The 14,225-nt window shown below is 39.1% G+C and overlaps 1 protein-coding gene across 3 annotated transcripts in view; it reads left to right on the top strand.

Moving 5' to 3' along the window:
* LOC133665061 (abl interactor 1-like) overlaps positions 1-14,225 on the top strand; it is an 82,157-nt gene that overhangs the window by 42,702 nt on the left and 25,230 nt on the right. For 2 of the 3 annotated variants that reach the window (XM_062070223.1, XM_062070225.1), the window contains exons 4-8: positions 4,897-4,911; positions 5,141-5,280; positions 9,578-9,718; positions 9,866-9,966; positions 10,944-11,159. In XM_062070223.1, the coding sequence (XP_061926207.1) occupies positions 4,897-4,911; positions 5,141-5,280; positions 9,578-9,718; positions 9,866-9,966; positions 10,944-11,159 (613 nt within the window). The remainder of the gene's footprint in view (positions 1-4,896; positions 4,912-5,140; positions 5,281-9,577; positions 9,719-9,865; positions 9,967-10,943; positions 11,160-14,225) is intronic. The other variant, XM_062070224.1, reaches the window with a different exon arrangement.

The following is a 14,225-nucleotide window of genomic DNA, read 5'->3' on the forward strand; positions in this document are numbered from 1 at the left end:
TTATTGTTTGTGCTATGGCGCTATCTTTTGGATGAGTTTGCTCAATGCAGGTGCTGCAGGGCCCTTCTTTTTAGCTTTCAACCGGAAGTAGAAGGGCCTTTCCGTCTTCTAAAGTTAAAGTTAAAGGCCTACTGAAACCCACTACTACCGACCACGCAGTCTGATAGTTTATAATCTTAACATTGCAACACATGCCAATACGGCCGGGTTAACTTATAAAGTGCAATTTTAAATTTCCAGCTAAACTTCCGGTTGAAAACGTCTAGATATGATGACGTATGCGCGTGACGTCAACGGTTGATATGGAAGTATTCGGACCGATTAAATCCAATACAAAAAAGCTCTGTTTTCATCCCAAAATTCCACAGTATTCTGGACATCTGTGTTGGTGAATCTTTTGCAATTTGTTTAATGAACAATGGAGACTGCAAAGAATAAAGCTGTAGGTGGGATCGGTGTATTAGCGGCGGACTGCAGCAACACAACCAGGAGGACTTTGAGGATAGCAGACGCGCTAGCCGAACGACCTTACCTTGACTTCCTCCGTCTCCGGGCCGCCAACCGCATCGGTGATCGGGTGAAGTCCTTCGTCGTACCGTCGATCGCTGGAACGCAGGTGAGCACGAGTCGTGATGAGCAGATGAGAGCTGGCGTAGGTGCAGAGCTAATGTTTTTAGCATAGCTCTGTCGAGGTTCCGTAGCTAAGTTAGCTTCAATGGCGTCGTTAGCAACAGCATTGCTAAGCTTCGCCAAGCTGGAAAGCATTAACCGTGTATTTACATGTCCACAGTTTGGTAGTAATGTTGATCTTCTGTCTATCCTTCCAGTCAGGGACTTATTTGTTTTGTTTCTATATGCAGTAAAGCCCGATGCTATCACGTTAGCTCAGTAGCTAAAGTGCTTCGCTGATGTATTGTCGTGGAGATAAAAGTCACTGTGAATGTCCATTTTGCGTTCTCGACTCTCATTTTCAAGAGGATATAGTATCCGAGGTGGTTTGAAATACAAATCCGTGATCCACAATAGAAAAAGGAGAGAGTGTGGAATCCAATGAGCCAGCTTGTACCTAAGTTACGGTCAGAGCGAAAAAAGATACGTCCTGCACTGCACGCTAGTCCTTCACTCTCATTTTCCTCATCCACAAATCTTTCATCCTGGCTCAAATGAATGGGGTAATCGTCGCTTTCTCGGTCTGAGTCTCTCTCGCTGCTGGTGTAAACAATAGGAAAATGTGAGCAGTCCTTCCTCCGGTGTCGTCACGCTACTTCCGGTACAGGCAAGGCTTTTTTTTATCAGAGACCAAAAGTTGCAAACTTTATCGTCGTTGTTCTATACTAAATCCTTTCAGCAAAAATATGGCAATATCGCGAAATGATCAAGTATGACACATAGAATGGATCTGCTATCCCCGTTTGAATAAAAAAAAATCATTTCAGTAGGCCTTTAAAGTACCACTGATAGTCACACACCCACTGGTCAAGTTCTGTCATTCACAAAATCAAAGGTGCTCACGCTTGACAAGAGGTCAGACGAGAGTGTGGAAGCAACATTCACATATCTTACGGATGGTTGTACTCACCCTGCCGTCACAGTGGCATTTTACTGGCGGTTGCTGGGGTGACGTAGCTAAGACTAACACATACCACTCTTATTCGTGACCTCAGTGAGTTTTACCGACCAAGTCAATGCTCCTTATTGGCATTTGGACACACCTTGTGTTGCTCATCACTCTGTACGGTGATGTCATCAGGCAGTGATCCTGATTCGGGATGGTTTCCATTGGCAGTGGTCTTTATACAGTCGTGGTCAAAAGTTGACATACACTTGTAAAGAACATAATGTCATGGCTGTCTTGAGTTTCCAATCATTTCTACAACTCTTATTTTTTTGTGATAGAGGGATTGAAGCACATACTTGAACATTCATGAAGTTTGGTTCTTTTATGAATTTATTATGGGTCTACTGAAAATGTGAGCAAATGTGCTTGGTCAAAAGTATACGTACAGCAATGTTAATATTTGCTTACATGTCCCTTGGCAAGTTTCACTGCAATAAGGCGCTTTTGGTAGCCATCCACAAGCTTCTGCTTGAGTTTTTGACCGCTCTTCTTGACGAAATTGGTGCAGTTCAGCTAAATGTGTTGGTTTTCTGACATGGACTTGTTTCTTCAGCATTGTCCACACTTTTAAGTCAGGACTTTGGGAAGGCCATTCTAAAAACCTTAATTCTAGCCTGATTTAGCCATTCCTTTACCACTTTTGATGTGTGTTTGGGGTCATTGTCCTGTTGGAACACCCAACTGCGCCCAAGACCCAACCTCCGGGCTGATGATTTTAGGTTGTCGTGAAGAATTTGGAGGTAATCCTCCTTTTTTCATTGTCCCGTTTATTCTCTGTAAAGCACCAGTTCCATTGGCAGCAAAACAGGCCCAAAGCATAATACTACCACCACCATGCTTGACGGTAGGTGTGGTGTTCCTGGGATTAAAGGTGTAGTAGAATTTCTGACCTTTGAACTATATTTCATGTCTGTCAAGAATGTACGCTCATTTAAAGGCCTACTAAAATGATTTTTATTTATTTAAACGGGAATAGCAGATCCATTCTATGTGTCATACTTGATCATTTCGCGATATTGCCATATTTTTGCTGAAAGGATTTAGTAGAGAAAATCGACGATAAAGTTCGCAACTTTTGCTCGCTGATAAAAAAAAGCCTTGCCTGTACCGGAAGTAGCGTGACGTCACAGGAGCTAGGATTCCTCACAATTCCCCGTTGTTTACAATGGAGCGAGAGAGATTCGGACCGAGAAAGTGATGATTACCCCATTAATTTGAGCGAGGATGAAAGATTCGTAGATGAGGAACGTTACAGTGAATGACTTGAGAGGCAGTGATGGACGTATCTTTTTTCGCTCTGACCGTAACTTAGGTACAAGCTGGCTCATTGGATTCCACACTCTCCTTTTTCTATTGTAGATCACAGATTTGTATTTTAAACCACCTCGGATACTATATCCTCTTGAAAATGAGAGTCGAGAACGCGAAATGGACATTCAGTGCCTTTTATCTCCACGACAATACATCGGCGAAATGCTTTAGCTACGAGCTAACGTGATAGCATCTTGCTTTAACTGCATATAGAAACAAAAGAAATAAACCCCTACGGGAAGTATAGATAGAAGATCAACAATACTATTAAACCGTGGACATGTAAATACACGGTTAATGCTTTCCAGGCTGGCGAAGGTTAACAATGCTGTGCTAACAACGCCATTGAAGCTAACTTAGCAACCAGACTGCACAGAGCTATGCTAAAAACATTAGCTCTCCACCTACGCCAGCCAGCCCTCATTTGCTCATCAACACCCGTGCTCACCTGCGTTCCAGCGATCGGCAGAAGGACAAAGGACTTCACCCGATGCGTTTGGCGGCCCGGAGATGTAGGAAGTCAAGGTGAAGTCGGCGGCTAGCGCGGCTAGCGCGGCTAGCGCGGCTAGCGCGGCTAGCGCGCCAACAAAGTCCTCCTGGTTGTGTTGCTGTAGTCCGCTGCTAATACACTGATCCCACCTACAACTGTCTTCTTTGCAGCCTTCATTGTTCATTAAAAAAATTGCAAAAGATGTCCAGAATACTGTGGAATTATGAAATGAAAACAGAGCTTTTTGTATAGGATTCTACGGGGTACCATAACTTCCGTTACTCGGACTTCGTCACGCGCATACGTCATCATACCGCGATGTTTCAGCCTGATATTTCCCGGGAATTTTAAAATGTCACTTTATAAGTTAACCCGGCCGTATTGGCATGTGTTGCAATGTTAAGATTTCATCATTGATGTATAAACTATCAGACTGCGTGGTCGGTAGTAGTGGCTTTCAGTAGGCCTTTAATTTCTCTTCTATTCTGTGCCATTGAATGGACCGGGTGTGGGACAAAAGTGAATATTAAGTCGTGCCAACCGGTCTACAGAATGTTTTGATTGTCTAAGTATGATTAAGGGATTCAAGGATGTTGCAAAACAAACATGTCGGAGACCACAAAATCATGACGCACAAGGAAAAACAGACTGACGCACGAAGAAACAGATAAAAATGCCCAGGAGACCAGGACTCGAGAGAGATTGCTTTTTGGGAGTCCTCCGGAGGACGGCCGTTTGTTTGCAGGGACAAAACAATCCAACTTATGCACTTTTGACTATGAGTAAATAAACTTGTTGTACTAAATTCACTTTTGTTGCTGTTTAAGCCTTGGAGAATCCACTACAAAGGCCTCACTTTTTCTCCTCCAAACATATTGCTGGGTATTGTGGCCCAACAGCTCACTTTTTGTTTCATCTGACCACAGAACTTTCCTCCAGAAGGTCTTATCTTTTGTCCATGTGATGTCAGATGAAACAAGTATGTGCTCCAATCACTCTATCACGAAAAAAAGAGTTGTAGAAATTATTGGAAACTCAAGACCACGACTGTACATCCAAATTATTATTTGTTTTGTTGCAGTCTTGAGTTGATGAACCATTACTTAAAAGCGGTAAAAAAGCGTTACTTGTTGTTACCGTTGTCACAGCTTTCTTGGCAGAACGGGACAGTCAGTTGTCAAGTGTCACCACAGGGTTCTTGGCAGCCAGAAGGAGATGGAGAGGTCTCTGAGAGGACAACATTTCCCTGCCAGAGGGAGAAGCTCTTTTCTTTGTTTTTGCTCTTGAGTCTTGAGTTACTGAAATATTTTCCCCTTTGTTTTGGTTGTCGGATCCAAGGGTCACTATGTGCTATCCCGCCCGTCTCTACTTATTTCATACCTTCCTGTCACTTACTGTTTCTGAACTAAATGGCTGCTTATTTAACTATTAACCAATGAGCATTTCCTTGTTTCTGCCTTCTCTCACTTGCATTCAGTGGCTTAAAGCCAAGGTAAGAGATAATTACCTTCCTCTTCTCTATCAGAATGTATTCAACATCATGCACTCACTATATTCATTCCATCAATTGTTTTATAAACGTTCATCACCTTTAGCCATGAACCATACATGAAAATATTGCTTAGTGACCCCTCAATGTTAATGTTCCCCAGCAAGTGATACGCTGATGTCTTGTTAACGGATCATACACAGTTTTCTTTACCTGGTCTTTGCCCTTGTAGCAAAACGGGAACAATGCTGCGGGACGGGGAAACCCAGGGACAGGAGCAGGGGCAGGGACAGGGACAGGGACGCTGTCTCGGACCAACCCCCCAACACAGAAACCACCGAGCCCTCCAATGGGGGGCCGCGGTACCTTAGGGTAAGCCCTGAACCTGTCTGAATAAGGGTTCATAGTTAATATAGCAACTGGTGTTTTACTGTGTAAACGATTGTGTTACAATTTGAGTGATTACACTACTGCTTGACATGATTGAATGATCAATTTCAAGGTTTAAATGACCATTCAAAGCTGGTTGTATCAACAAGTTAGGCTCTTTAAGGCTGAATTCTTGTGTATGTCAATAACACCATTGACAAAGGTATGGAGACACACCTCGTAATCAATTAATAGTGGATTAGATCCTATAGTCTACTAAGTGTATGTTTATTTATTTAATTTGGACGTAATTTAATTTGGATTTAATTTAATACAGACATACGTTCATACAATTACATTTACAATTCTTAAAAAATATATATATAACACACCAGGGGTTCTTAACGTTTTTGACCGAGGAGCCCAACTTTACCATTACAGGGACATACCGCCGTGCTCCCCCGGGGGACCATTCAAATATTAATACTGAATTAGTAATCTTACTCTTGATTTTAATTGTATGCAATATTTATATCTAACATACTTACAGTTAACAAACTTGTCAAATGATATGAAATCATGTGTCAATCACAAAGTTAATTATTTAGTTAACACATAAACCTTAGGCTTAGGTCAGGCTGATTCGAAAAATCAGTACTAACCAAATATACTGCATAAAAAGGGACTTAAGAATAACTAATGAAAAATAAATGTACATACAGGTGTGTAGTGCTAAAATTAACTAAATTATTAATAAATATGTTTATCTAAAATGTCAATAAAATCAAAGAACAAATGAAAATTCAGCTTCACTACATGAGTCATAATTTTTGCACTGAAGAAATCTTTATGACTTTAGCTCCAGACTTTATGTTTGTTTAATATTGTCATTACTGACACAAGTGGTGGAGAAGTGTATTGCACCTGAGTATTGCTGCGGGCCAGAAACAGATATTTTTTTTGCCGCCCTCTACTGGATGTAGACCCAACAATAGTCCGGCCCTATGGTTAAGAATCATAGAAACTACTCTACTGACAAAACTTTACAGAAGAAACTAGACCTCTTAAACTGTCATGTAGAAAGCTGGAACGTAAATGGCGCGCGACTAAACTTGAGGTTTTCCATCAAGCATGGAGTGTTAGTTTAATAACTGCTAAACGCACGCTTACCTTAGCTAAAGCTAATTACTACTCAAATATCATCCGCCTCAACAAAAACTATCCTAAATATTTGTTTAGCACAATAGCATCGCTAACCCAACAAGGGACTCGTCCCAGTAGCTCCACCCACTTGGCAGATGACTTTATGAATTTCTTTAATAAGAAAATTGAACTGCCGACTTTTTGACGGAAAAAATGCCGACTTTTTGACGGAAAAAATCCTGACTTTTTGACAGTAAAAATCCTGACTTTTTCACAGTAAAAATCCTGACTTTTTGACAGAAAACATCCAGACTTTTTGAAAGAAAACATCCAGACTTTTTGACAGAAAAAAATCCCGATTTTTTGACAGAAAAATACAGATTTTTTGACGGAAAAAATCCCGATTTTTTTGACAGAAAAAATCCCTGAAATTTTGACAGAAAAAAATCCCGATTTTTTTGACAGAAAAAAATCCGATATTTTTGACAGAAAAAAATACCGACTTTTTAACAGAGAAAAAAATCCAGACTTTTTGACAGTAAAAAATGCCGACTTTTTAACAGTAAAAAATGCCGACTTTTTGACAGAAAAAATGCCGACGTTTTGACAGAAAAAATGCAGACCTTTTAACAGTAAAAAAATCCAGATTTTTGGACAGAAAAAATGCCGACCTTTTAACAGTAAAAAATCCAGATTTTTGGACAGAAAAAATCCATATTTTTTAAAAGAGAAAAATCCCAAATTTTGGATGGTAAAAAATCCCGACTTTTTGACAGAAAAAATCTAGAATTTTTACAGTTAAAAATTACGACTTTTTGACAGAAAAAATCCCGGCATTTTGACAAAATAATCCCAAAATTTTGACAGAAAAAAATCCCGATTTTTTTGACAGAAAAAAATCCCGATTTTTTTGACAGGAAAAATCTCGATTTTTTGACAGAAAAAAATTCGGACATTTTGACAGAAAAAAATCCGGACTTTTTAACAGAGAAAAAAGTCCAGACTTTTTGACAGAAAAATCCAGACTTTTTGACAGAAAAATCCAGACTTTTTAACAGTAAAAAATGCTGACTTTTTGACAGACAAATTGCTGACCTTTTAACAGTAAAAAATCCCGATTTTTGGACAGAAAAAATCCAGATTTTTTAAAAGACAAAAAATCCAGATTTTTTAAAAGAGAAAAATTCCAAATTTTGGATGGAAAAAAATCCTGATTTTTTGACAGAAGAAAATCCTGACTTCTTGACAGAAAAAAATCCAGACTTTTTGACAGAAAAAATCCCGACATTTTGACAGAAAAAAGTCTGGGCTTTTTGACAGAAAAAAGTCTGGGCTTTTTGACAGAAAGAATCCCGACCTTTTAACAGTAAAAAATCCCGATTTTTGGACAGAAAAAATCCAGATTTTTTAAAAGACAAAAAATCCAGATTTTTTAAAAGAGAAAAATTCCAAATTTTGGATGGAAAAAAATCCTGATTTTTTGACAGAAGAAAATCCTGACTTCTTGACAGAAAAAAATCCAGACTTTTTGACAGAAAAAATCCCGACATTTTGACAGAAAAAAGTCTGGGCTTTTTGACAGAAAAAAGTCTGGGCTTTTTGACAGAAAGAATCCCGCCTTTTTGACAGAAAAAATCCCGCCTTTTTGACAGAAAAATCCCGCCTTTTTGACAGAAAAAATCCAGACTTTTTGACAGAAAAAAATCTCATTAGAAAGCAGATTAAAGACAACGCATCCAAGCTACAACTGGGTTCTATTAACACAGGTACGAATGTATATACGACGGATATTGCCCTCCAAAATAGTCTCTCTCTTTTTGATGAAATAACATTAGAGGAACTCCTGCGGCGTGTAAATGGGATAAAACAAACAACATGTTTACTTGACCCACTTCCTGGGAAACTTATCAAGGAACTGTTTGTAATATTAGTACCATCAGTGCTAAATATTATAAACTTATCACTTTCCTCTGGCACCGTTCCCCTACCATTCAAAAAAGCGGTTATTCATCCTCTGCTCAAAAGACCTAACCTCGATCCTGACCTCATGGTAAACTACCGGCCGGTGTCCCACATTCCCTATATTTCGAAAATCGCGAACGATAATCTATTCATACATTTTGTTGCTATCTTAGGTAAAATGCATTTGTTTGAAGAAACATATCTGCTGGCATGATTATGTTTATCCGAACTAAACAATAAATTCTGTTAAGAATGTAGTGAATTTCAATGTCCGAAGCCGTTCTAAATAAAGATATTAAAGTCTATAGTAGTCTATCATGGACCAATTAATTTATGATGCATTAATTTACTGCTGATGTAAAAGTTACCATGAAGTACCAGTCGTACTGCTCTGTTTCGTATGATTTGTAACTTTATAATTTCTGAGATGGTATTGGACCATATAGTTGGACAGTAGCCAATGTTTGATAACATCAGAGCCTGTACAATAACTGCTTGTCAAAAAATATGCATACTTATTAATCATTGTGATTGTTCTTCCCATTTCTGCGCACACATCCTGGGCATGTTCTGACCTTGATAATTTATGACCTACTGCAGGCCTGGGCAATTATTATGACTCGGGGGGCCAAATTTAGAGATAAAAATGTGTCTGGGGTCCGGTATATCTATCTATATATACATATACACACACACACATATGTATACATATATATATATATATATATATATATATATATATATATATATATATATATATATATATATATATATATATATATATATATATATATATATATATATATATGTATATATGTATATATATATATGTATATATATATATATATATATATATATATATATATATATATATATATATATATATATATATATATATATATATATATACAATAATGTTTGATTGATTGCTAAAAAGGGTATGACAGGCCACCTTAAAAACGGAATGGAATTTAAAATGTTTTTATGGAATGAGACACCCAGAATGTACATGAAAATAAAGAATGTGGGTTTGCAATATTAACTATGAACGATAAAACACTGAATATTGACAACATATGAACGTCCCACCCCGGGCCTTAATTTGTCCAGGTCTGATCTACTGTTAAATCCTGCAAGACATTAGTCACATAGTGTAAATTACCATTATTTGTATGGTGATCTCTATCCTGTACAGGCGCAACACCCCCTACAAGACCCTGGAACCTGTGAAGCCTCCAGTGGTGCCCAACGACTACATGACCAGCCCGGCCCGGCTGGGCAGCCAGCAGAGCCCTGCACGCACAGCCTCGCTAAATCAGAGGCCCAGGACACACAGGTAGAGTTGACCACATGTGTGTATAAAAACTGTAAAGGATTCATGGATAAAGCACATGTGTTCATATACTGCGCAGTGAGAATAAATGCATGTAATGATAAGATGTCTAGAGTATTCATGGAATGGTTTGATTACTTTCTTTTGCAGTGGCAGCAGTGGTGGAAGTGGCGGCAGGGAAAACAGTGGGAGCAGTGGCGTGGGTGTCCCTTTAGCGGTCCCTACACCGTCCCCTCCCAGTATTGGCCAAGGTGTGTCCCCGCAGCTGTGAGATCTACTTGTCTTGTCTCAGCTGCACTCAACACAGACACATTTTTTGACAGAAAAAAATCCTGATTTTTTGACAGAAAAAAAATCAGATTTTTTGACAGAAAAAAATCCAGATTTTTTGACAGAAAAAATCCATACTTTTGGACAGAAAAAAATCCTGACTTTTTAACAGAAAAAAATCCTGACTTTTTGACAAAAAAAAATCCGACTTTTCGACAGAAAAAATCCAGATTTTTTACAGAAAAAAATTCAGATTTTTTTACAGAAAAATTCCAGATTTTTTAACAGAAAAAAATCCAGATTTTTTAACAGAAAAAAATCCTGATTTTTTGACAGAAAAAATCTTGACTTTTTGACAGAAAAAATCTTGACTTTTTGACAGAAAACATCCCGCCTCTTTAACAGAAAAAAATCCCGACTTTTTGACAGAAAAAATCCCGACTTTTTGACAGAAAGAATCCCGATTTTTTGACAGAAAAAATCCCCGTTTCCGGACAGAAAAAAAATCCAGATTTTTTGACAGCAAAAATCCAGACATTTTGACAGAAAAAAAAAACCTCTTTGACAGAAAAAATCCAGACTTTTTGACAGAAAACATCCCGACTTTTTGCCAGAAAACATCCTGACTTTTTGCCAGAAAACATCCCGACTTTTTGCCAGAAAACATCCCGACTTTTTGCCAGAAAACATCCCGACTTTTTTACCGAAAAAATCCTGAATTTTTGACAGAAATCACCCTGACTTTTTGACAGAAAAAATCCTGACTTTTTGACAGAAAAAATCCTGACTTTTTGACAGAAAACATTCCGCCTTTTTGACAGAAAAAAATCCAGATTTTTTGACTGAAAAAATCCCGACTTTTTGACAGAAAAAATCCCGACTTCTTGACAGAAAAAATCCCAACTTTATATTTACTATTTGAAGCAACAGGCTAAAGATGCTCTTCCTCCTCCCGCAGTGGTGACGTCCTCTGCTTCAGTGCCCCAAGGTCCGGGGCTCGGCCCGATCCCCATGTCCCAGTTTGGCACCATCTCCCGACAGATCTCGCGCCACAGCTCCTCCACCACCTCCTCGGCCTCCATGGTGTCGGCCACAGGGACATACCGCCGTGCTCCCTCTCTATCTTCTCAGCAGCCCCAAATCAACGGGGGTCCGGCCTTCCCACAAAACTCAGGTAACTGTATTTTCCATGCATTTGTACCTTTTCATATATACAGTTATATGTTTTTTTTATAGCATATAAAAAATGGAACAAATGAAATGGAGTGGAAAAACGATACCACTGTTTTTAGCTGGCATGGCAAACTTGTGCATTCTTGGACTGTGTCGTCGTTTCGTAAAATCTTGCACTCTCCCGTCCCTTTTTGACACGGTAACCTCTCGAGGAACTCTGAAGAAACGTCCGTCCTTCTCGCGTTTTGAAACGATTCGTACAGCCGAAAACAACACAAGCATAGGGCTTTTTTTTCTTCGAGAAAGGCTAAATGGCGCCTAGTACCCATTGAGAACTAAGCCAGCTTGACCACCACGCAAATGTAATAGTCGGGATGTGACGTCAGTAAAATCCAAGCAATATAGTACAGTATAGGGTTGTGTGGTATACCGGTACTAGTATAGTTCCGCGATACTAATGAATCATATTCGGTACAACACTAAAACGCCCTCAGGAAGAGGTGCGTTTTAGTTAAAATTATATTGCAGTCTACACCTATCTCTTATGTGTGACTGCCATCTACTGGTCACACGTATCATTACACCGTGTACCAAATAAAATTATATTGCCGTCTACACCTATCTCTTATGTGTGACTGCCATCTACTGGTCACACTTATCATTACACCAAGTACCAAATAAAATTATATTGCTGTCTACACCTATCTCTTATGTGTGACTGCCATCTACTGGTCACACTTGTCATTACACTGTGCACCAAATAAAATTATATTGCAGTCTACACCTATCTCTTATGTGTGACTGCCATCTACTGGTCACATGTGTCATTACACCGTGTACCAAATAAAATTATATTGCAATCTACACCTATCTCTTATGTGTGACTGCCATCTACTGGTCACACTTATCATTACACCGTGTACCAAATGAAATTATATTGCAGTCTACACCTATCTCTTATGTGTGACTGCCATCTACTGGTCACACATATCATTACACCGTGTACCAAATAAAATTATATTGCAGTCTATACCTATCTCTTATGTGTGACTGCCATCTACTGGTCCCACTTATCATTACACCATGTAGAAAATAAAATTATATTGCAGTCTACACCTATCTCTTATGTGTGACTGCCATCTACTGGTCACACGTATCATTACACCGTGTACCAAATAAAATTATATTGCAGTCTACACCTATCTCTTATGTGTGACTGCCATCTACTGGTCACACGTATCATTACACCGTGTACCAAATAAAATTATATTGCAGTCTACACCTATCTCTTATGTGTGACTGCCATCTACTGGTCACACTTATCATTACACGTGTACTAAATAAAATTATATTGCAGTCTACACCTATCTCTTATGTGTGACTGCCATCTACTGGTCACACTTATCATTAGACTGTGTACCAAATAAAATGATATTGCAGTCTACACCTATCTCTTATGTGTGACTGCCATCTACTAGTCACACGTATCATTACACCGTGTACCAAATAAAATTATATTGCCGTCTACACCTATCTCTTATGTGTGACTGCCATCTACTAGTCACACTTAACATTACACCATGTACCAAATAAAATTACATTGCAGTCTACGCGTATCTCTTATGTGTGACTGCCATCTACTGGTCACACTTGTCATTACACCGTGTACTAAATAAAATTATATTGCAGTCTACACCGATCTCTTATGTGTGACTGCCATCTACTGGTCACACTTATCATTACACCGTGTACCAAATAAAATTATATTGCAGTCTACACCTATCTCTTACGTGTGACTGCCATCTACTGGTCACACTTATCATTACACCGTGTACTAAATAAAATGATATTGCAGTCTACACCTATCTCTTATGTGTGACTGCCATCTACTGGTCACACTTATCATTACACCGTGTACTAAATAAAATGATATTGCAGTCTACACCTATCTCTTATGTGTGACTGCCATCTACTGGTCACACTTATCATTACACCGTGTACCAAATAAAATTATATTGCAGTCTACACCTATCTCTTATGTGTGACTGCCATCTACTGTAAAAAAAAAAAAATGGGTTGGAGTAAATAAGTTTGACTTCTAGTATTTGTTTCTATTTCTGTACTTTACTGAAATGTTATTAGGATGATTTCCTTTTTATAATGACTTATTTTGCTTAGTTTTTGCCATGTCCGAAATAAACTACTAGATTCAACTAAATGGAATTTCCTTGGCTGACAGATTTGAAATAAAAGCAGAATAAACATGGAAAGAAAATAGCTTTGAGGTCGGTAAGCACAACCAGAATTATTTGTACATCAGGCGCACCGGGTTATAAGGCGCACTGTCGAGTTTTGAGAAAATGAAAGGATTTTAAGCGCGCCTTATAGTCCGAAAAATACGGTACTCTTGAATTGATCGCAGTTAGACTCTTCAGATTGCCTCCGATCCGAACAGGCTTTGTCCGTTCATGCTCAGAAATTCCGATCGGACAGCTCAAGGAGGCACCTGTGCCGTTGACGCAACTGAACGGAATGCTAAAAAGGGTGATTCCCCCCCTAACGACCGTTGTTGCGCGGCCAGAGGTCGCTCGTCTCCGTATCCTAACAGCTGTTGCTTCGCCACAATAGACCGAAAGCATTCCTGTCGAGGCACGTCCACCCTTTTAGAGGCAGAACGTCTTCTAGGAAAATCCGATCAATCCAATTCCCCCCAAGCATACCGTGACGGTATTCACAGACATTATTTCTGATTGCCTTCTTATCGGCTGGGGAAAAAAACGGACAGTTCCAGGCTCATAAAACCCAGAAGAGTACAGTTTTTATCTTGCCATTTTCCACTAGTTGCTTCCCTCTCACACAGGACAATATAAATCAGGCACAGAGGTGGTTTTGTGTCTTATATGGGAGTCGGGAGTGACCCATCGGTCAGCTACTACAACGAGGACATTGTCTTCCAAATGGTAGTAATTTACAGTAGGCAGCACATGTTTTGTGGTCACACACCTGTCATTACAGGGGTTGATTACAGGGTATATGTGAGGGAACATGCAGTGATGTCCGGGAGATG

This window comes from Entelurus aequoreus, linkage group LG14 (genome assembly GCF_033978785.1).
Source record: "Entelurus aequoreus isolate RoL-2023_Sb linkage group LG14, RoL_Eaeq_v1.1, whole genome shotgun sequence".
NCBI classification, from domain to species: Eukaryota; Metazoa; Chordata; class Actinopteri; order Syngnathiformes; family Syngnathidae; genus Entelurus; species Entelurus aequoreus.